This window comes from Coturnix japonica, chromosome 28, assembly GCF_001577835.2.
Source record: "Coturnix japonica isolate 7356 chromosome 28, Coturnix japonica 2.1, whole genome shotgun sequence".
Classification (NCBI taxonomy): domain Eukaryota; kingdom Metazoa; phylum Chordata; class Aves; order Galliformes; family Phasianidae; genus Coturnix; species Coturnix japonica.
In genome coordinates this window covers 58767-80663 of record NC_029543.1, presented here as the reverse complement: position 1 = coordinate 80663, position 21897 = coordinate 58767, and the positions used below count along the sequence as shown (strand labels likewise).

The 21897-nt window shown below is 44.0% G+C and overlaps 1 protein-coding gene and 1 long non-coding RNA gene across 3 annotated transcripts in view; both read right to left on the bottom strand.

The window, feature by feature from the left end:
* The window catches only part of LOC107325586 (fibrillin-2), a 61819-nt gene extending 55089 nt beyond the window's left edge, over positions 1-6730 (bottom strand). The window contains 3 exon segments of the mRNA XM_015886618.2: positions 3914-4214; positions 6456-6709; positions 6711-6730. Coding sequence (XP_015742104.2) covers positions 3914-4214; positions 6456-6709; positions 6711-6730 — 575 coding nt within the window.
* Positions 6731-9900: 3170 nt separating this feature from the next.
* On the bottom strand, positions 9901-12389 carry LOC107325365. Of its 2 annotated transcripts, XR_004305467.1 has the most exons (4): positions 12255-12372; positions 12006-12126; positions 10810-10974; positions 9901-10043 (listed from the first exon to the last, which is right to left on the bottom strand). It is a non-coding gene; the product is annotated as an uncharacterized LOC107325365 (long non-coding RNA). The 2 variants fall into 2 exon arrangements; XR_001559668.2 differs by having other exon boundaries at positions 12006-12389.
* Between the last annotated feature and the right edge of the window lie 9508 nt (positions 12390-21897).

Sequence of the window (21897 nt, the reverse complement as noted above, 5' to 3'; positions counted from 1 at the left end):
GGCCGTCAGAGCACAGAATCAGCCTGAACCTCCCCCCACAAACATTGTACCTGAGCTTCCAAGCTGGGATGTGTGAGGAGTTCAGCTTATCCATACCCCATCAATTCCTTCCATCTTCTGCAGTCACAGTGTGCCCTTCCTCTCCATTTCCCACAACACACTGAGGTGTCTCTCTGCCTTTTTGTGCAGATCAGAGCAATAGAAGAGGTATGATGCATGGATGCATGCCCTTCTTTCCAAAACATTTCATCTTCATCCATCTTCTCAATTGCAGTGGCCATTTTCTAATTAATGGGCTTGACATAATTAGTTTTGTTTAAAGTCAGGCTATAGCTAAGCCTTTATTCAGACTTGAAAAAAAATAGGCAGCCATGAACTTACAGGAAATCACACTGCCAGCAAACAGCTCAGCTGGCTGCAGACTAATCATCTTTTCTTTCCCCATTGTTAAACACATTCTTGCTCTTGGAAACTGTTCAGTAGTTCATTAAACTAATAATCCTATTCAAATCCTACTTCACAAATGGATTTGTCAGTGCTGCTCCTTCCAGGAGACAGTGATTCTTAATTGCCTCTACTTTAATGGATTTAAGGGCAGATTAAATCACAGCTTTGGCTGTGATTTATTGCTCCATGTTATTTCATTATTTGTAAAGGCACTGGTGAATAATACACTTGTTTACTTGAATTTATTTCATTCTTTGCATTTATTTCATACTTTCCCCTTCTTAAAGGAGACTGGGAAGAGAACGCAGCACCATTTTCTAATAGAACCATACATAACCCTGCATTTCAGCAGTGGCAACAGAAACAGTGGGTCACCTTCACTGGTGCAGATTTGTACAAGTCCAGCGTGCAGCTCTTGTTCATCACTGGTGAAAATGCACAGCTAATGGTGCTGACTACACTGAAAAAAACAGCATTTTGTAGCTGAGAATTTGCTCTGTCAAGTAGTGTTTTTGTGCTCTCTGTATCTTGTTTCAATGGAAATAAATGGGAGGCATTACTTTTGAAGTGACCTACATACTAATTGACTATGGCTTCATATAAAGCCTCTGGGCACCAAAGCAGAGTAGATATGCAGCGTTGTTTGGATTTACGCAAGGTTTTCCTGGGAAACCCATGGGGAATTACTCATACAGTAGGTATGTGTGCTACATGCAGCAGTAGGAAGGAACACCAAAGACATGCTTGCATATTTGATTCCTCTAGAGCTGCTAAACATTTCCCCGTATGGCAAGCTGGAAAGAAGTGGAAGACACCTGGGTCACATTTCTTTGTCCAGTTCAGGAGTGATCCTAATTTCCTGCCCAAATTTAAATCAAACAAAATGTCTGAGGTGTCGATTTGTAGGATAGATGATTCCAGAAGTCAAGATATGCCACCTACATACCTACAATATAAAATAATATCAAACTAAGATTTAAAAAAAGAAAAGAAAAAAAAAAAAGAGAAAAACTACCATTTCCAGTAATAAAATGTAATGTTTATTCATTTATTTTGCTACTACAGCATTAGCCTGCAAGTAAACCAAACCTTAGATTATGACTTCTCTGACTGTCCCAAAGAAGGGTAATAAATGTGGTTAGACAGATCAGGGAAGATGCTCAAACATTTGTTTCTAGACAGAACTGGATCAGGGAATCTACAAAAGCAACGAGTCTGTAAGTCTATAGGGGATGACTTTCACTGGTTGACAGCCCCACCTATACCAGCACAGTTGGTGACATCTGTTGCTGTATTCTCAGACCAGGAGAACACTACTTGAAACATCATTCTTCAATAGATTTCTCATCTCAGGTTGTTTGTATGATTGTAAAAAAAAAGGAGACTTTAAACAGATAGATAACTGATGGGCTGGAAATCCTGAAGGAGAGATTTGGACACAGAACACGGGAGACTCTCAGGGTCACTTGACACAGAGCATGGCAAGTGCCTGAGGCACAAGCCCAGCCACTGTGCTCTGGCAGTGCTCCCTGCATTGCCCACCATCATTCTCTCCCTAACAACAGACTGCCCTCCCAGGAGCCAAGAAACAATGAATCTTCAGCTACCTTAATTTATATTTGCTGAGATGTCTTTAAAAAGATCTTGCACATATCCCAGTGGAGCTTTTTCTCTTCCTACAGCAATTGCTTCAGAGGGCATTAGGAAAGCAGAGGAAAAACCAAAGAGCCAGTGGTGTGGTCCTTAACTCTCAGCAGGGGATTTGGAGCCAGACACTTCGGACCTGGTCCTGATCCTGCCTCAAACTTACTGTGTGGCCTTCGGTTGCTTACATAACAGATAATTTAGTATTGCTTTACTGCAGTGTTGGCCAACCAATGTCTGAGGCTTCAGAGAAAAGTTTTCAGAAGTCACTTATAACTTGGGACCTCAGGCTCTATTTTTTAATGTGTATGGCATTTGAATGCTTCAGGCCCACCAAAAATCAGGAAAATTTAAGCTCTAAGTCATTTTTGAAAACAGTGTCTGGTTACCTAAGTCCCTGAGTTTCATAAGATCACTGGTGTCTAGTGACCTTCCCTCAGATGGAAATACCATTTCTATGCTTTGCCCTTCCTTCTTCTTCACAGGGCTACATAAGACAGGATAATCAATGAACACATGAACTAACTCCATTTCTTTCTATCTGCATTACGAAAATTGTGATCAATCTCCTCTAGCCCTGGGCAGCCACAGCATCTGGTCTGGCAGACTGTCATGCTATCTTTTGCAAGAAATGTCCTTCAGCCCTTTAATCATGAAGATTTAGAATATTTTATCTGAATGCACTCAAAGATACCTGAAAGGATCACAGTATAATTCCTTTTAGATTTTATTGGAAGATACGCAGGGTAGCCCTTCTCTGTGAGTGAGCTAATGACCACTTTATGTAGCTGGTTTTGAGAAGACCAAACCCCTAGGACAGCTGTTGTCCATCATTTCCAAATCCACCATAACAGAAACAAGCAGCTACACACTTTTGAATTCCATGAGCAAATGTTGCAAGCACTGTGACCCTGCCTGCTGCAGCTCTACTGCCAAGCTCTGGGTCCCAGCCTTAGCCCAAACATGCACATTTGACTGTCTGGACTGAGAGCATGGCACTTCATCCCATTCAAGAAGCATTCCCGAGCAAGTTCTGGAGGACTCTGGCACACTCCAAACTTCGCGCGTGTATCACGTTCTGCTCAGTTTCTGCCCACTAACATAGGAACACTTTCCAAGAACTACAGCCAGGCAGACTTAAAATAACCCAGAATCAATTCTAGGCCAGGAACCATCTTGAGAGCTCCAGCACAAGCTTCAGTATTCTTTAACTGAGCCCTGTCTCCCTGCTCAAGTAGAAAATCCTCACTGATTCAGCTCTCATACCAATTTTTCCTACAGATGAGGCCACAAGCCCCAGCTTTACTTCACAACAGATGACTTAGCGTGTACACTCACCCATTAGCAATAGCAGAGAGAACAACTATCAGTGTAAAAGCAGCCAACAGCATAAGCCACAACATCAACTGGCAGCATGACAGAGGGTGACTCCTGGGTTGCAACCCCAGTCAACAACATCCTCACTGATGATGGAAAGACCAGCCAGAGACATCCTTCAAGTAGATGCCCAGAATTCCTGCCACCTGCAGGCAAGATGTTGATGACTCCTCACAGTACTCTTGCATGAGCCCCAAATTGCTGTGATCCACTGATCAAAGCAGAGTAGCTCAGTGCACAGCACTCTGTTCACATAGCAGTCTGGGTTCTTTGCCTGCTTTGCTGTTCCCCTTGGCAAGAGCTGTCCTCCTACCTTATGTCTGCAAAGCAGATTCCTTCCCAAGCTCAAGGAAAAGGCAGAAAGCAATTCTGTAGGCATGTTACTATGTGCTATAATAATAAACCAAATTCTGCTTTATAAAATAGAAATGAACATTAAACATACCCTCGTAAAGTGTCTTGGCCTCTTCTTCTCACTCTGTGTGCTGGCTGTCTTTCCTCATAGCCTGCAAATCTGTCTGTCTGCAAGTCCCCTTCATATTGACCCCGGGCTTGTTTCAAATACAAAATTGCTGTACATCCCAGTATGAACCTGGCCAGCCACAATACCCCCATGATGGCACAGATTCCACGATTCCTGGCTGCTCTGAAATCTTCTTCCAGCTGGAGGGTCCCTGCTGCCTTGGTGGAAGATGGATTTTCACAATAGCCCTTAAATGCCAAGGTGTCTTCCTGCTGTTTGCTTTCTAGAAGAAAAGACAGAAGAAAGAGAAACAAAAAAGTATTCTCAAGGGCTTTCACATTTTTAAAATTACTGTCTACCCCAGGCTGCCTCTCCCCAGAGTTAATACAGTGAGGTCATACAGTCATACTGAGTGTGGCTCCTTGTACCTGCAGAAAACATGCTCACAATGTCATTCCCCACCGTATCATTGCCGAAGTCCTCCTTTCCCAAGAGCTAGGAACCAAATGGTCTCCAAGATTCAAGATTCTGGATTAAGCTAAGCCTGATTTCCATGATGGTGAAGTGACAGAGAAAAAAGTGGAGGGCTGGGCATGATGGGAGGTATGTAGGAGCAGAGCCTGCAGCTCACCATCAGGGTTTTGCCCTGAATCACACCAAGGCAGCCCCAAGAGGTTTTCTGCCCCATACAAGCCTGTATAGACCAGTCCCAATGACGAGAGCCATGCTTTCTCCCCGGGGATGCAGAGATGTGGAGAGACTTTTCTTTGTCTCTCAGAAGATGCTTTAAAAGCAGGAGAGCTTAGTATCTGACTGTCACTCCAGAGTCTTCTCATGTGGAGAGACACAGGGAGACACGAGGTCCTGCGGGCACGCTGAGGACTCTGCCCTGGACCAACAGGGCAGCTCTGCACAACCTGAGGGGTGGGTGTCACCTCCTGCCATGGAGCACTGAGATTATGAGGCACAACTGTCTCGGGAGAAGCTGTTTCAGTGTTTACCATCACCTGTGTAGGATGCAGCACTGAGAGCAGAGGAGAAAGCCCTGGGGCACAACTCCCTGCTCCACCCAGCCCCAGGAGAAGCGCTTTCGGTCCTCGGGGCCGCGCCAGCACCGGGAGCACGACCCGGGACGAGGGTGCAAGGAGCGAGCAAAGAGAAGACCGGGGCTGTGCGGAACGCACCGCAGAGAGCCCCAGACTGCACCCCCCGATCCTACGCCTTCGTATTCCTCGGCCAGCCCGCGCTGCCCCTCCCATTCCCCACATCTCCCGGCCCCGCGCTGGCACGTCGAAATGAGCGCTCAGCTCTTCTGCTTCCCACCCCCGCGCTCCGGGGCAGGGGTCCCTTCCTTCCTCCTCCCAGCCGGGGGAGGGCCAGCAGGCAGCTCTCCCCTCCGAACTCCGACGAGTGCTCCTCCAGGGAGGGGTCCCACCGGCCTCCCCTCTCCACCCAGAGTGGAAATATCTGGGACAGACAGGGCCCCTCAACTACCCCTGCCCTTCCCCCCAGCTGTCCCACAGCAGCACGTTCCTGCTCTATCCCGGTCCCACAGCAGGCGCAATCAACCCAGACAAGGCAAAGAGCGAGCCTGAACCAAAAACAGACAAACAAAAGAACAACCAAAAAGAAACAAAGAAACAAAGCAACTAACAAAGGAACACCCAAAATAATGATAATAATAATATAATACGCCCTCCCTGCTTCAGAGCAGTGTCCTAGGTGGGAATCTCAGCTCTTGAGGGCATGCATTTTTCAGGCTTTTAATATATGAAATGCAGTGAATGAGAACGACGGAGTGGGAAGGAAAAGGCAGTGCAGGGAGCAAAGGCAGAGACAAAGAAACGGCCCTTCCTGCAGCAGCCCTGCTAGCTCTGCTGCTGCCTTGCTGCACATGCCTGTGCCGAAGCCTGGGATGTGATTATCTTCAGCAGGACAAAAGGGAGAGCATTTACTTTTCTCCCAGAGCTTCATAGGTGGCACACACAAGGAAAAGAAGTCATATTAAAATATATATACACATTATTTTTTACACTTCGAGAGGTTTCCAGGTTTCATGCAGAAACTTAAACTGAAGGAACTTCATTTCCTCATAGAGAACTGAGAAGCATGACAAATGATCAATGCAAAGACACATACCGTGAGAGCGTTAACACAGTTCTTACTGAGAGTAAGGAAAAGTCATTTTACACCATCGAAAGAGAGTTTTAAGAAAGGCTCAAAAACTACTTCGAGCTCTGAGAAATTCCATCAAGCACCACTTGTAAGAATTACACTCACAAAGCAAAGAGAGAGTCAACCACTAAATCAAATTTAAAACTTAGCTGCAAGTTTGGAAGGAATCAGGAAAGACATCTCAAAAACCATGTCTCTGAGTGTGCAAATTAAATTAACACCCCCAAAAACGTGCAAAACACAACAAAATACAGTTAGGCAAACAAAGAATTGCAAAGTCAATTACAGATAGAAAGAAATCAGATCTTAGCTATGCAGGTCTGGATTTAGTCTGAAACTGTTTAAATACCTTTACGTCCTGGAACTGGTGATGTGCCCAGAGCTCCTTTGTTTAGTGGAGATCTGGGCAGAAAAGAAGGGAATAAAACCCTCACCCTTGAAGGAGTGAAGAAAAGGTACAGCCTAATCCAAATTGAGCAGGGGGAGGGCCTTGCGGCGGAGGAAGGGGTGCAGGAGGAGTGGGAGTAGCAGGAGGACAACCCTACCGCATTCTTGAGCCAAAAGTTTTTAACTTCAAGGAGGGGCTGAGGCGGGGAGGGGGGAGGTTGGATTTAGCTTTTGCATGCAGACGTGGTTATCACCTAGCCGTTCCTCGTGAGCGCAGGGCTCCTTGGCTCACTTAATTAGTGAGCACATTCAGTTCAGCTGGATGCAGTGACTCCTTGTCCCAAATTTAGGCTGGAGCTGCAGGAGGCAGAAGGGCATTAGTAACAGTGACTTCACATCAAAACGTTTGATAAAAAATAAATATATATATATATATAATAAATAGAATTAAAAAATCATTTTCAACTTGGAACTGATTCGTCATCACTTTTTTGAAAAGCAATCTTGTGCTGAGATGAGTAGAAAAAGGTTTCAAGTAAAACAATTTCCTTGCTGATCATTCTCTTGTACGGTTAGTATAAAACAAGGCAAGACAGAGGACTTGAAGGGTAGATGACACAGCCTAAGACCTTCACACTCAAAATATACCATGGCTCCAAAAGAGAAATTCTTAGAAGTCACAAACACTTCCTCAAGGTTAATAAATAATAAATGTACAACAACCTTTGTTTGAATGTCAGATCTGAATCTAATTCTGCTCTTTGGCTCTGTGCAGAGAACATTTCTCTTTCTCTTGCTTAGGAACCATTTCTGTTGTCTTTTCTTTATACAGAAAATACAATGCACACGTTACTCCTCCTCTTTGAACTGTCTCTGCTCTGTGCCGCTGCACACCATCAGAAGGAAGTACAATCCCCACACGAGGATGGATGACATGCCAAAGTCTCCCTGGAAACCTCAAATCAAGCTGTTTGTCAGGTCAAAGGTGTTCAGATAAGTCTGCACCAAATGGACCCCAAAACACACAGCATGCACATGAGGATGCTTCCAAATTGTTCTGCCATGTGGCTCAGCTCAGTTACCTTTCTACAAGCAGCAGGTGAGGTCTCAAACACAGCTCATTTCACAGGGGTGCAGAAATTCCAAAGCAAACCCAAGCTGACAGGGAGTTTCATCTCTTCTCCTCACTGCCGTCTTTGTTCTTTTCAATTTTCCTAATCAACCCCCTGCTAGCTTTATAGAAGTCAGAATGATGCTCAGCCTAATTAACAACAAACTTGTGGAGAATAACAGGGAAAAGGCAGACTTCATTTTCACCAGCAGCCAATAATGGAGCATTTCAAGGAATGCGGCTCTACCACCAAGTCTGCAGCGTTTTGTAGAGATCAATAAGATACAAAAACTATTTCCTGGGCCTAATCCTATGATGCTTTCTCCTGTTAAAATAAATGTGAACTTTACCTGATTGAGCAGAGTGGAAGTGGGCCCTCAAACTGAGCAGCACAGCAGTGGGAACAAAAGAAAAGACATTTCTCTCACTAAAGGACAGCAAGTTGGTGACAACTGCTGATGCAAAATATTCTTTTTGTCGTTCCAGTCTAGTCTAAGGCTTCCTAACTCCTGCATTGTCTTCATGACAATGTTTACATGAGTATTGGATATTTAAAGGTATTTTGGCACAAAAAGTACACACAGCGTCTTTTTTATATTCACAGAAGTTCCCAGAAATATATCTGTGACTTTTGACCATGGAATATTTTAAAAAGTAGGCTTTCAAGTGCCCAAAGCAGGAGATCCTAAGCTGGAGGAATTTTCTTATTTCTTTTGTAGATGAAAACTCAACCACAGATCTTTGTTTGTTTGTTTGTTTGTTGTTTGAAATGCATTTGTAATTCCAGTTAGGTTTTAGTTGGACGCACAGTCTAGCTTATCTGGGCTAGTGAGGACTGTTCTTTGTCCTTGGAATAGATGCTGTGTTGTGTTTCACCTCTGCCACGATCCTTCTCAATCCATTTCCTCTGTTAACTCAGATGTAACATGAATCTGAGTGAGCACATTTAATTAACATTTCCCAGGTTCATTTGCTCTCCTTTCTATCAAGTCTCTCTCTCAGGGTTGCAGCTGGACACAGCCCTGCAAATGACCGACATGCAAGGGAAATAAACTTTTTCTTTCTACATTCCACAATGAATGGTTAAGAAGCATTTTATCCATTCAGTGTGTTCAGATCCCTATGAACACGATGCTTTTAGCTCTGTCTCTGATTTTCTAGACTGAGGCTTTTCAGCACAGCTGCATCTGATTAAGACACAGCAAGTTCCAGGATTCAGACATAGCAGCAAGATCTCCTTCAAAGTCTCATTCAAGCCTCCAACAGTTCTTTATTTCCCTGCCATCAAATGGTTGTTGCTGGCCACATGAAGTTACAAACACTTGTGTATGTTTTGTCTGGCTCCCCATCAGTTTTCCCTCTGGGTAGCTGACTGTTTCTGCACAACAGTGTGTTCACCCAAACCATTCTTGGATCTACCTGGTCCAAGGCATAGCAAGTATCTAAGCATGTAATCTTCCTCTAGAGTTTGTGCCCAGTATAAATTTATAGCAAGCCTCAAGCTGGGGATGGGAGGGGAGACAGCACTGGAGGAATGTCATCTTTCAGTTAGGCAGCTTCGGGTTGTGTCCCAGCCCCCTGGGAAACAAGAGCTGGGGCTGTGGCCATGGTGAAACTGCTGGCTTTTCTCCACTGAATTGTTTCACGGTCCACTAAACTGCCAGGGAGAAACTGCAGTGTGAGGGGAAGTAAGATAGTAAAATGTACCCCCAACCAACCCACAGAAAGCTACTCTTAGCAATTAAACAAGAATCAGCTGTCCTGTGTAGTTTCAAACAGCCACATGGAGCATCTCTGTTTGAATGAAGATCAGCAGACAGATAAGTATCAATTGCATAGCATGTCTATCTGTAGCAATGTTTCTATAGGGTAAGTACAGAAGAAGCTGTTTTAACTACAGCTCTCTGCCTGACTAAAATAATTTAGATATCTATAATAATAATAATTTAGATATCTATAGATATATAGTTTGGCCTTTTTGATTTCCAAATCAAACCCACAGAAAACTTTTTTAATTAATTAAGTATTTTTAAGTATTTTTAAAGTATTAAGTATTTTTTAATACTTGACAGCTGTCTGGTGGCTCCTCCTCTGAGCAGTGCATGGCATTGGGATGTTAGGAATAAACATGTAATGAGAGGAAGGGAACTGGCTTTTTCTTTCTCTCACCAGTGTCAGTTCTGCTGTCACACATTATCACACTCCTTTCCTGTATTTCTGCATAAACATGCAGGAGATTATGTATTCAGTCATTATTAGTGAACGTCAAAAATACATAACATACAACAAGGCTGAGTTATGGGAGCTTTAACATTTTTTATTTCATGGAGGGTAATCTAAAATTAGTGTATGTTGCTTCTTGTACGATGACACAATTGCTGTCAGGATAGCAACTGCAGGTGCTGGAAGCAGTGAGAGAAGGTAGGAGAGGATTCAAACCTGTGGAGAAATATGCAGGACAGTAATGTCAGCCATCCACCTTACCATTACCCCACAGTTCCCACACAGCATTTGCAAAATCCTGCTGCAGTTCATGCAATTAAAAACAAAAACAAAAAGTGTTTTAATAGTTAAAGCAGTACTTTGTTTCACTGATTTCCAAAAGCAGAACGTGCACTTACTTTGCCTTTTGGGTTACTGTATGGGAAATTGGTATTCACAGCCTGAACCTCTGATTAATCAGCTGAGGTGAGTGTCAGATCAGCTGTGGGAGCACAGGTGAGAGTAATTTAGCTGTGCTCCTGGAAGGGGTGGAGCTTGAGATAGCCCTAGTGCAGCTGAGCTGTGACCCACCACATAAGTGCTAGCTATATGCATCCCTGGTTCTATCAGCGTTACAAGAGTTAAATTTGGATTAACTGTCTACCTGCAAACCTGAGGCTTTGAGGTTCAAAGACATATGGATGGCGTTGGGTCAGGTTCAGGTTGTGATGGGGTTGCCATTGGCAGTCACAGGAATTTTAGAACTGACTGTGGAAGGGCTGAAAGATATTGGCAGTGGAGCTGGGGACGGAGTGGGCAAAAGACAGTCAGATCATTGCTGCTTTCTGCCTTTCCCAGGGCTGTACAAATATTCCTTAGTTTTGCACGAGGCATTATGTAACAGGACAGTGATGTTCCTGTGGAAATTAGGATGCATATTGATCTGAACAGACTCATCTACTTTGCTGGAGCCAACAGTAAGACTCAAATGAAAGGTACCCACCTGAGATAAGCTGCTATCAGCATTCTGCTCAGAGCACGGCTCCCATCTGTGTGTAAGATCTGCAGTCTTGGACCTTGTGATCACAGTTGCAACATTCCTTTTGTTTTCTAGGAATTTGACTCCACCAAGGAGAGAAACCACAGGGAAATTGTTTCAGTGTGCACTCTGGATTGAGAGAGAAGGGATGGGACTAAGGCATGATGTATCACACACAACTCAACAGCCAAGGTATTTTAGAAAAACACACTTTTATTTAAACCTAAGGAAAGTAACTTTTTTCTCTTTAGCTTGGCAGGCAGCAGCAGCCATGCTGAGCCTAGGCAAGTGTAGATCAAAGCCAGGCAAGTCTGCTGTGAAAAATCAAGCACTGGACATTTATTAAGGTTTTATTCATAAAAAGCCATGCAGTGAGTGCAGTGGGATTTCACTGTGGAACTTTTGACATGGGAGCTGCCTGATTTAGAATGAAAATTGCATCTTTCTCCTGCCAGGAGTAAGGTGATCCTTCCATTTCCTGTGAAATTCAAATTGGGGATACAGGCACCTTTCTTGTTGCCCTCAGGTGGGCTGGAGCCTGCATTCAGCCCTCACTTGTGGGGTGGGGGATTTGCAGACTTGGAGGGGTCATCTCTCCACACTCTCCTAGCGGATGTTTGAATGTAGAGACGTGTCCCCACTGCAGCTGTCTGTACTAGCCCCAAAGAGGCCCACCTTTCCCTTGTCTGAATTCCAAGTCCCTCGCTTTCAAACCTTTTCATTTGTAGTTCTTTTCTCTCTTTTGTGCAATCTGTAGCACAGAAGTTTAACTTGGCAACAGTATCAGAACAGATGGGGAACACTGGACCAACCCCCCAGATCAGAACAGATGGGGAACACTGGACCAACCCCCCAGATGCCAGGAACTACTGCTCAGTGCTGTATGAAGGATTTCCAGCCACTCAGTACTTGAATCTGCCAGACAAAGCCTAAAAACAATTTTCAGATAAAGAAAGGGGGATTTTCTCTGGGACATCAGCAATCAGTGAGTCACTGCATGAGTGTACTTCCCCAGTGGTGCAGCCAACATCTGCACATTTCACATGAATTAATTTCAAGTGAAATAAAACCACAATGATAGTTTTAGGGAAACCTATTATATCTATTCATATGACTCACTTTATAGAAGTATCAATGTGATAAATCAATAGTTGGCTTACCTTGAAGATGAAGCAGAGCTCTGTGCTTGCCTCTCAAGCTCACTCACAGAGTTTTGAGCTGAGGCATAAGCAAAGCACAGTTTGGAGTCATTCCTCATGGGAGAGAACATCCTTTTATTTCCTTTCAGGAAAAAAGAAAAAAGGGGGGGAAAAAAGAGAGAGCAAAAAACATTCTCATTAACATTGTGCGCAGTCCAAGCCCAAAGTAGGCAGTTGGCTCAAGGAGACATAGCAAATGAATGAACCCACGGGGACTGGAGAGGTTCAGGAGGGGAACAGAGGGCAAGAGTTCCCACTTTCAATTGTAAGAGGGTTGAAGTACATGATGTATGAGGAGAGACTGAGTAAAATGAGTTTGTTCAGTGAGAAGAGTAGAAAGCAAAGGGAGGAGGATCACGTTACTGCCTACATCTGTCTAATAGGAGAATAACAGGTTTTCTCAGAGTTGCACAATGAAAGGCCAATATGCAATGGATGCAAGTAGAACAAGAGTGAAGACTTGGCATTTTCCCATAACCCTCCAATGAGGACTCAGTGATTAAGCAAAAATTGTGCTCAAGTGTCCATGCTTTCAAAACCAGATGAATTGGTTTGGTATCTCATTGATTCAAGCAGGAAGGTGAACACTGAAACATTATTATGGAAAGGCAAGAGGTTATGGACCCTGCATCTGAACAAAGTGCTAGCTTTTTAATTAGGCAGTGAAATAGTAGTGATAGCTCAGGACATCAAACAATTCTGCAGTCCCAAAGACACCAAATTGTTGGAACTGGAATGGAGATAACCACAGACTCAGAAGGTATCTTGTGTATATCATGGGTATCCTATGTATATCATATCATCTCACATCTCATACCAATATTATTTATGTGAAGTTTTGGCCCTGGGCATTAGGAAAAAGGACAGTCTAGATTTTTATGTTAGAACTTATTGAGCCTTAAATAAAGAAAATAATAGGAAGTTGGTCTTTGTGATTGGAAAGAGTGGTGACAGCTAAGGGGTGGCAGAGATACCACAGACCTTTTGAATCTCCTGTGGGTCCAAACTCAGCAACAAGGTAATGTGCTTAAGCCATGCATATGTAGCCATGGAGTCATACATAGCCTCACTGGATGAGTTGAAGATTGCTCCAGAATCACATGAGCCTTGGAGCACATCTCCAAGGAAGACTCTTAGTCCAGCACTTGAATTCTCTGTAATGAGACAGAGGACAATTTTCTCCTCTCTTTTTTACTGTGAAATCTTTTCTTTCACCATCCTCTTTCAGTCCAGTCTCTTGTGTTTCTTTGGCCTTTTCCATAGATACACCAGCATGGTCATTCTGAAGAATGGTCTCTTTTGCAGCTGCATATCACCCAGAGTGTACAGAGTTTCCTGGTCCTACTCACTGGAGACATGATTTCATTCAGACACCCTCTATATAATCATTAACAGGCACAGGGATGGAAAAAACCCCTCACACACCAGAGGAGAACATAAACATCAGTGTGATGTTCACAACCTTATGAAGACAGGACTGTGTGAAACACATGGTTCTATTTTAATAAATATTCTTACATTTCCAGTGCTTTTTTTATGGCTTGTCACTGTGCTGTGAATAGCAATACTTGTTTTGTTGTTATTGTTGTATTTTATGAGGACAATACCATGTCCATAGCCACAGACATCATACATTTTGGTGGGGAAGATAAGCTTCCAGCAAGAGCTCTTGGCTCCTTCCCAGGTTTCCATAACTACTTTTGGGGTTGCTAGGGTTTTTACAGGCATGGATGGATGATGATGTAGCACTCAAAAAAACCCCATATGTTCTGAAATGTTTTGTCTCATCTTTCTCTTAAAAAAATTTCAGCCTCTATGGTTGGATTCCTCAAAGTCCTTCATGTATTCTCTGTGCTCACAGCCTGTTTGCTGACAGCCTTTGGTGCGCAGGGAAGAGGTCTGTCTGCCTTGCTGAGAAACAAGGCAGACATCTGGAGCATCTCCCTCACTGAAACAGGACTTGATCAAACATGGTCAAACAAGACTGTTGGTAGGCGCGTTTGCTGACCTCCTCCATCACAGCAACATTGTTTTCAGTTCCAAAGCCCCACTAAATACAATCCAGCCTGCATGGGCCCTTGTCTGCAACAAAATGTAAACAGGGAGACCTCCTTCCAGGATAGGCAGACCCCCTGGAGAGGGCCAGGAGGACAACTTGTGAAGATATCCCAAGGATAAGGAATTCTGAAGGCTAAATCAACAATGGCTGGAGGGGTGGAACCCCGGAAGAGTCATGTTCTCAAAATGCTTCATGAATTGTTGCTGCTTTTAACATGGAAGGTGTGAAATGCTGTCCTTTGGGGTTACAGTTAGGCAAGAGTCTGCATGCAAAAACCTAACGGATAAAGCAGCTATATGCAGTGAAGTAAAACCATGGGTCAGTAGCTTTACAAAGGTAAAAAGGCAATCAGACAGACAAGTCACCAGTACAGCAGAAGAATGCATATGTAGGGTGCATAGGGCTTCACATATGCCTGTTAGATTATAGATTCAGAAATATCCCTCATTACAAATTCTTAGTTAGCAGCCAGCCTCTCCCTTTATGGCTGAGATTCCAGCTGCTTGGTGAAGTGGATGAGCATGGGCATTCAACAGGAAGAAAGAATGTAAAGAAGCAAAGGTAACAGCATTAGTTTAATCTTTCTGAAACCTGGACTAACATGGAGAGAAAATTCATTCATCCAAGCTATTCTTGGAGATTTCTGCTCTTGTATCTCCTGAAAAACCTTTCATCCTCACCATCCTCTATTTCTTCCTTTTTGTTTTATTCCTTCTACAGAATTAGGTTCATAAAGAGGGAAATGGCTCTGCTGTAATTGCTCATAGTTTCCCCATCACTACAATGAAATGTGGTGGAACAAGCACTGAATGAATGTTCAGCAATGACTGTATAGTTCAACTGCCCAAGTAAAAAGGGAGAGAATTCCCTCAACAAACACTCCTAATAATGCAGAAGCTAGGAAAGGACTCGAGTCCCATCCCAGCCCTGCTGGCTTATTCGGAGTTTTAGCACACTCTGGACCAGGATTGGCAGCCCTCTCCTACTGCACTCCTTTTACAACTGAGCCCCATGCTCTCCCCCTTCTTTCTTCCCTCTCACGTTGGACAGAACAGTGTTTATTTTGGTTGAAATGAGAAAAGTCTGTTTTCTGCTGGCTGAAGGGAAAGATTCTTGGTTGGATGGGAGAGAGGTGGATAAAGAGTGGAAAGCACACAGGTTAAACTGGAGAAAGTGGGGCTCCTAGCTCTCAACATCATCCAGACACCAAGGGCTGCTGTGACACACTGATGTTGTGTGAGACCACATGTACTCTCAGGGGAATATGGACTTCTCCAGCTTTTGCCAAAATCAGAAGGATTCTGCCCACTTCCTAGAACATTCCTGGAACTGAGTGCTTGCAAAGGTGCAGTTCTACAAAGCCATCATGTTCCATGTGGACAGATGCCATGGCGCTGAGCTCAGGGCTGCTCTGCACTCTGGAGCCTAGGACTGCTTCCAAGATCTTGGCCACTTCCTCACCCTGTTTGCTTGGATCTGACGGATCTCAGTGCTGGGGACAAAACACAGAGATGCTGCTTTTTGTTCAGTGCAGCACTGTGACATGGCAAAATGGCTTGCTAGTGATGAACTCACATCCCTTTGCAGCTCAGCTAAAGATCAGTCTATTGTGGCTGCAAGAGAAGCAGCTGCACGTATTGTGGCTTTGCATGATCTCTGCAGCAGTGTGTGCACAGCTTGGATGTCTGTCACTGATGCATCTTTTAAAATATCTTCAATAATTAGGAGAGAATAATAAGATAACATTTGGTTGCTTACACTGAAAATTTGAGAAATATGATGAACTATGAACTGCAGTCTGATGTGTTCTGAGTTTTAACTACAGTACAGTCTGTGAGTGAGTAGGCAGTACCCCTGAGGCTGGAAACTAGGCACAGAGGAAATAGGGAATTCATTTTCTTTCAGCATGGGGTACTCCAAAATGTTGTAAGCTGGGAAAGAAAGAAAGAAAAAAAAAGTTACAGGCCAAAACTCTGATTACCTTTGCCATTTCCAGATGTCTGTTATTACTCTTCCATATTTCAGCTTCTGATTGAGTAGGCCCTGGCAGGCAGTTCGTGCTCAGCCTCTGCACTGTCTCCTTGGGGCAGAGCTATGTTGTCCTGGCAGCTCTTGTGCTGGGGGTGAGCCAGTCTGGCTGACAGCTTCCACACCTGCAGATACTGTGTGGCCGATCCACTGGGTCACTTACTGAACAGCTTTGCCAGGGTGTTAGCAAAGGGAAATTCAGCCTTTCCACCTTTTTTTTTTTTTTTTTTTGTAATGGTTTTAAATAATCTACCTTCCTCCCCATCCCCTCCCCACGTCAGCTGATAGAAAATTTCGAGTGTTGACTCTGGATATCTCTGCCATCCCTATCTATAACGCAATAACATTGTTCAACAGACATCTATGACTGCAGCTTGGGCAGGAGCAGAGTGTTACAGAAAATTTGATGACTGTATATCATAATGATGTAATAGGGGTCCATGAAGACCATCTCATCAAAGCAGATGAATTGCCCTGATTCCAAGCAAAAGCATAGAGGAGACAAAATACTTTGGGTGTCATATCTCTCCATGTTATTAGAACATTTGATATGGTTTGCAGTTTTGGAAATAAACCAGAGAAATGTCTAGCTACTGCAAGGTTGATACAAATGAAATTAAAGGAATGAACACAGAGCAATTGAGAATGGATTAGAGTCATGCAGGAGGAGGAGTCTGGACACCCACTGCTGGAGGAGTCGAGAGTTTCAGGTTCACAAGCAATAGAGCAACAAAATCCACTTGGGTTTAACGACTGCCTTGGAAATCTCCCAGGAGTCTCTGGTTTCCGGTGAGTTGGAAATAAAACAAACCATTCTCACGGTATTTCAACCTCTGTATTCAGACTAAACTAAGCAGCAAGGAAGCCTGAATTTACTATTTGCACAGCAAGTGAGCAGAAGTTTTCCACAGACCAAGAAGACGGCATTTCAAGTCAAGGCTTATGCCAGCTTTTGGACTCTTTCTCCTGATGCAAATTCCAGCTCCCATGGTAATAGACTCAGTTATTCCCCAGAAGGAAGGGCAAGAACCAAACACAGGCTGACCCATGGAGGAGGTACTGAGAACACAAGAAGAGCAACAATCAAACAAAAAAACAAATAAAAATACTGTACTCAGTACAGTTGGGGCATGCCAGAGAAATGTGAGAAGTTGAATCCAGAAAAGCTAGGCTGGTCATGACAACTGACCAGGAATATCCCTATGAAAACAAACCTGAGAGCAGCTGCTAGCCACATAGAATTGCCGGTTAACTGCAGTGTAGATAGATGGGAAATGAGGAACCTTGAAAGTTGGCTGAAAGTTGACTCTCTCCCTCTCTGACTCATGAGTACCTGCATTCCCACATCTCCTCTCCTCCAAGACTGATACCAGAAATGAGGTCTAGGAAGACTGAACCTGTGAAGATTCTAGGGAGGTCTCTGTGAGGAACAACCATCTCATTAACTACAAGGCACAGTCTCCCCAAATTTCAGCCCAAACCATAAGTTGGAGCATGATACAGTTCAAGTAAACATTCAGTGCAACTTGTCAGTCAATTAGAACAAAATGTGACACTGGGAGGTGTGAGCTACTCTGTCCAGCTTAAAATATGTCCAAATTGAATCTGAGCATGGAGAGTGCTGTAAACCATTTCTCTGCAGAGACATCTGTGTACCATGTGTTGTGTCACCCCTGCTGGTGCTAGACACCCATCTAACCTCGTGGAGCTGTCCATGTGTTGAGAAGACATCAACTGTGGACTCAGGTTCTTCTCAAACTATCACAACTAGGTTAAACAAACTGAATGTGACAACACCCATAGTCTTAACCCCATGAGACCTGCAGTTCTGCTGGTGCCCCAAGCAAGGGACTTGCTCCAGGTCTGACAAGCTCAGCTGCTATTGAAAACGCACGCCGCAACAATCTGAGCTGTGAGACTTTCTTTCTCCATTAAGCCTGGGGCAATGTTGGCTTTATGTTTCCATGTGCTGAGTTCACTTCAGAGAGGAAAGTATGCTACAAAAGACACAAAACCTTTATGCTTCTTTTGGGATTGAACCAAAAATGTACCTCCCCTCCCCCTGCATTTCCCCCTGACACACCTTTCCTTCCACTGGAACATAACCCCACATAAGATGTTGGCCTGACATTAAAGCAAAATGTATAAATATTTTTTAAAGGAGAAGAATTCCTGCCTCTCCAACAGTTTGCTCCAAGTAATAGGTTTCAGATGTCTCACATACTTCATTCATTCAGCTCCATTCAGTCTCCTAGGAGCCCCTGCTGTATTTATTAAACACAGCAATTGCGGAATGTTCAGCACTTACAGAATAAAACACACAATTTTTTGCACCTCCCCTTGCCCCCCCCCCCAAAAAAAAAAATAAATTGTGATTATGATTAATTAGAAAATATTATGAGTAACTTAAACCTGTCTATCTGATTGCAGCCTCAGTGCCACTCCAGCATTCTTCAGCTGTACTGGATGCTGTGCCACAGCTTAACCAGCTGTTGTGCCAGACCCCAAGAATACATTTGTTCATCCTTTGCAGGATTGCTTAGTGCCTTTCATTGAGCACCTACTCTTCACTGTGTTATTACAAAACATTTTGGATAACTGGCTCTCCAGTACGTCTTGTCTCTGCAGCCTCAGTAACTCTTCCCACTGCTAGATGCTAGAATCAAGCCTTGACATTTCTGCAGAATGCAGAGCTAATTTCAGCAGCAAAGAGCTGGAGAGCACGAGATCTTTCCTAGAGGTTCTCAAATGGAAGCAGACATAATAGAAAAGCAATTTTTCATTTCAATGCTGGCAGCAAGACCAGAGGAGGATGTCTGGGATAGAAGGACTGTAGAGAGGCAATAGATGGAGTTTGTTCCAGCGAAAGTAACCTGCCAGCCCTTTGTGACTGCTCGGGGCAGTTTGCTGGAGTCTGGCACTGTCTCAGTGCCTTCTCTGGGGAGACACGTTTGAAAAGCAGATTTTAATGGGGATGAGGCCCTGAGTCTGGCCTGGGAAGACCTGGCAGGAGACAGCAGCAGAGTAATGGACATTGTTGAAAGTCACATTTTATTGTGTATTACTGTGCATACATTCAGCTCATCTCTGCCTGAGTTACGAACAAGGTGAGCATGTCTTCAGTTGTGTCACTGGTGTTCTGGATGGTGGGCTGACCTTGGCTGGGCCTTGGTTGGATGATGACTGCTTAGATCCCTGCCCCAGTGGCTGTGTCGTCCTCACCTGCCAGCCCTTTCTTCCTTAGGGATCAGCCTACTCTCTCCCTGGAAGTTTTGAGGCATAGAGCAAGCAGCCCAAACAGGCAGTTCATGTACCAGCCCTTGGAAAATCTGGGACTGAGCACAGCTGGGATGGAGTAGAGAACCTGTCTGAGACTCACTAAACTCAGGAAGGTGTCAGCAGTGACAAGGGATCTTCAGTCACTGCAGTAACACCATGGGAACAGATCGCAAACACATCATAGGGGGACTGACCTTTCCCAAAAGGTGTTATAATTCATTTTTCACCCTTTTTTGGTTGAAGAGCTTCACACCCATGCCCAGATGGGCACTTTACTTTGTGGGAGTGACACTGGTGTCACTGTTTCCGCATTACTGCCTGCTTCAAAGGCTGTGGAGCCCCAGACATATTCCCAAGGGAGTCATTGGTCTAGAGGCATGATCCTTGTTTATTAGTCCCATTGCAGAAGGTTATACAGGAATAATTTAATACTAATATGTTATAAAATGCTCCAAATGTTCTGAGAGTCACTGCGGAGAAATGCTGATGTTACTGCTTTGCTACAACATTCTCAACAGAGAGCACATCTGTCCCAGCTTTCTTGGGTGTCAGAATCTCTGGGTTCAGCAGAATCTAAGCCAGCAGCGTCATGAGTCTCAGAAGAAAGGCAGGATAATAGTGTTAGGGCTCAGCATGCTCAAGGCAGAGCAGGAGAGATGCAAAGGCCTTCTTATTTCAGCAGCCTCACCAATTGCCCTGATGTAACAGCGGTGTGCAGGGAGAACTTGGATATGGCTTGTCAGGTAGTTGGTTCACTGATAGCTGGGATGCACAGACAGGACTTGGAGTAGACACCAGCTTCCTGCTATAGGCAGGGACACCTCCCCCTAGTCTGGGTTGCCGGCCCCATCCAGCCTGTGTTGTCACAGCCCCATCCAGCCTGGCCTTGAGTGCTTCCATAGTGGGAGCATCCCTGGGCAACCTGTGCCAGCATTTCACCACCATCACAGTAAAGAATTTCTTTCTAAAATCTAGCTTAAATCTATCTCATCCAATTTAAAGACAATTCCCCTTGTCCCGTTGCTACATGACCTCATAAAAAGTCCCTCTCCAGCTTTCCTGTAGGGCCCTTCAGGTAATTGAAAGCTGCTATGAAGTTGCCCTGGAGCCTTCTCTTTTGCAGTCTGAAGAGCCCCAGCTCCCTCAGCCTATCCTTATAGAGGAGGCACTTCAGCTTCTGCACTTGCAGAAGAAGAGAGCAGTGGCTCAGACATTCCTGGCCTGGTGTTTACTATGCGTGGGTTATAGCTGGCAACATGGTGGGAAAGGTGCTTTTGGACACCTGCTGGAAAAGACTTCTTTCATCCAACTTGAATTCTCCGTGCACCTGTATCTGTCCCTAACATAGACAATATAGCTAATGCCTGAAAGAGAGATAAGGTCCATCAAGACTAAACCCAGTGCTATGTCTATAAACCATCAAATGACCATGCAGGTTTACTACATATTGACCCACTCATGAATGCACAGACTTATCCTTTCATCCGCAGAACTCCTAAAGGGAATTTCCAGCATGCTGGAGAAATTCCAAAAGCAATTTTTTCATTGAAGTTTCCATGTCAAAATTACTAGCTGTCTCAGGTGCAAGATAGCAAAGGATACCTCATTCCTGTTTTTCCACACAGGCTTCTTATCCCCACATCCCTGGCTGCTTTTAGGCAGGCTTTTGCCAGTCCTATCTAAAGAGAAGATTCCTTTGAAAACAAGATAAATTTGTGTATACCCCAAAATGGAACACAATCTCAGTTAATTAGAAAGTCAAAGTGGTACGAGCACAACTGGAAAATATGCTGCAGTGAAAGGCCAGTAAATTCCTTCTCTCTAATTACATGTGATTGCTTTTTGGCAAGCACTCAACCTGCCGGAGCAATGAGGTTTTACAAACATTCATATAGGCATTAGATCATTGTTTGAATGAGTTATTGTCAACCCAAATCTGAAGTAAAAACATAGTTTAAGGAAGACCATATTGAAGAGGGTGAAGCTGTCTGCTGTCATATCTCCTGATTGTCTTAGGACAACAAGATCCCCTCTAATTGCATTTCTTTCATAACACAAAGACATTCATGAGCAGAGATGTCACACTTCTGTGGTCTTCTAACACAAACTTGTAACTCCTACATACAACAGGACATAGAAGGATTCCTTTACATAATTGCAGACTGAAAGTGGTAAGTTTGAAATGGATATGGGAGGAGTTGAGAAAAGTCTGTGTACTCACTCAAAACTGGAGCTAGCTCATATCACAGGTGGCTGTGAGCAGAGTAGAAGCACACAGTAATGCAGATCAGCTCATATACACTTGCATTATACAAGTGGTAGAACCATAACTACAGTTAATCTTCTCCACAGCCTTCATCCATGTATCCACTGGAACAGTTTGAAAACAAAGGGTTCAAATATTTGAGCTCCAGATCCCTGTGCCATCTTCTCATAAAGCATTTGTGTAACAGCCTTGTGGTAATATTGGCTAGGACAAACTGAAGT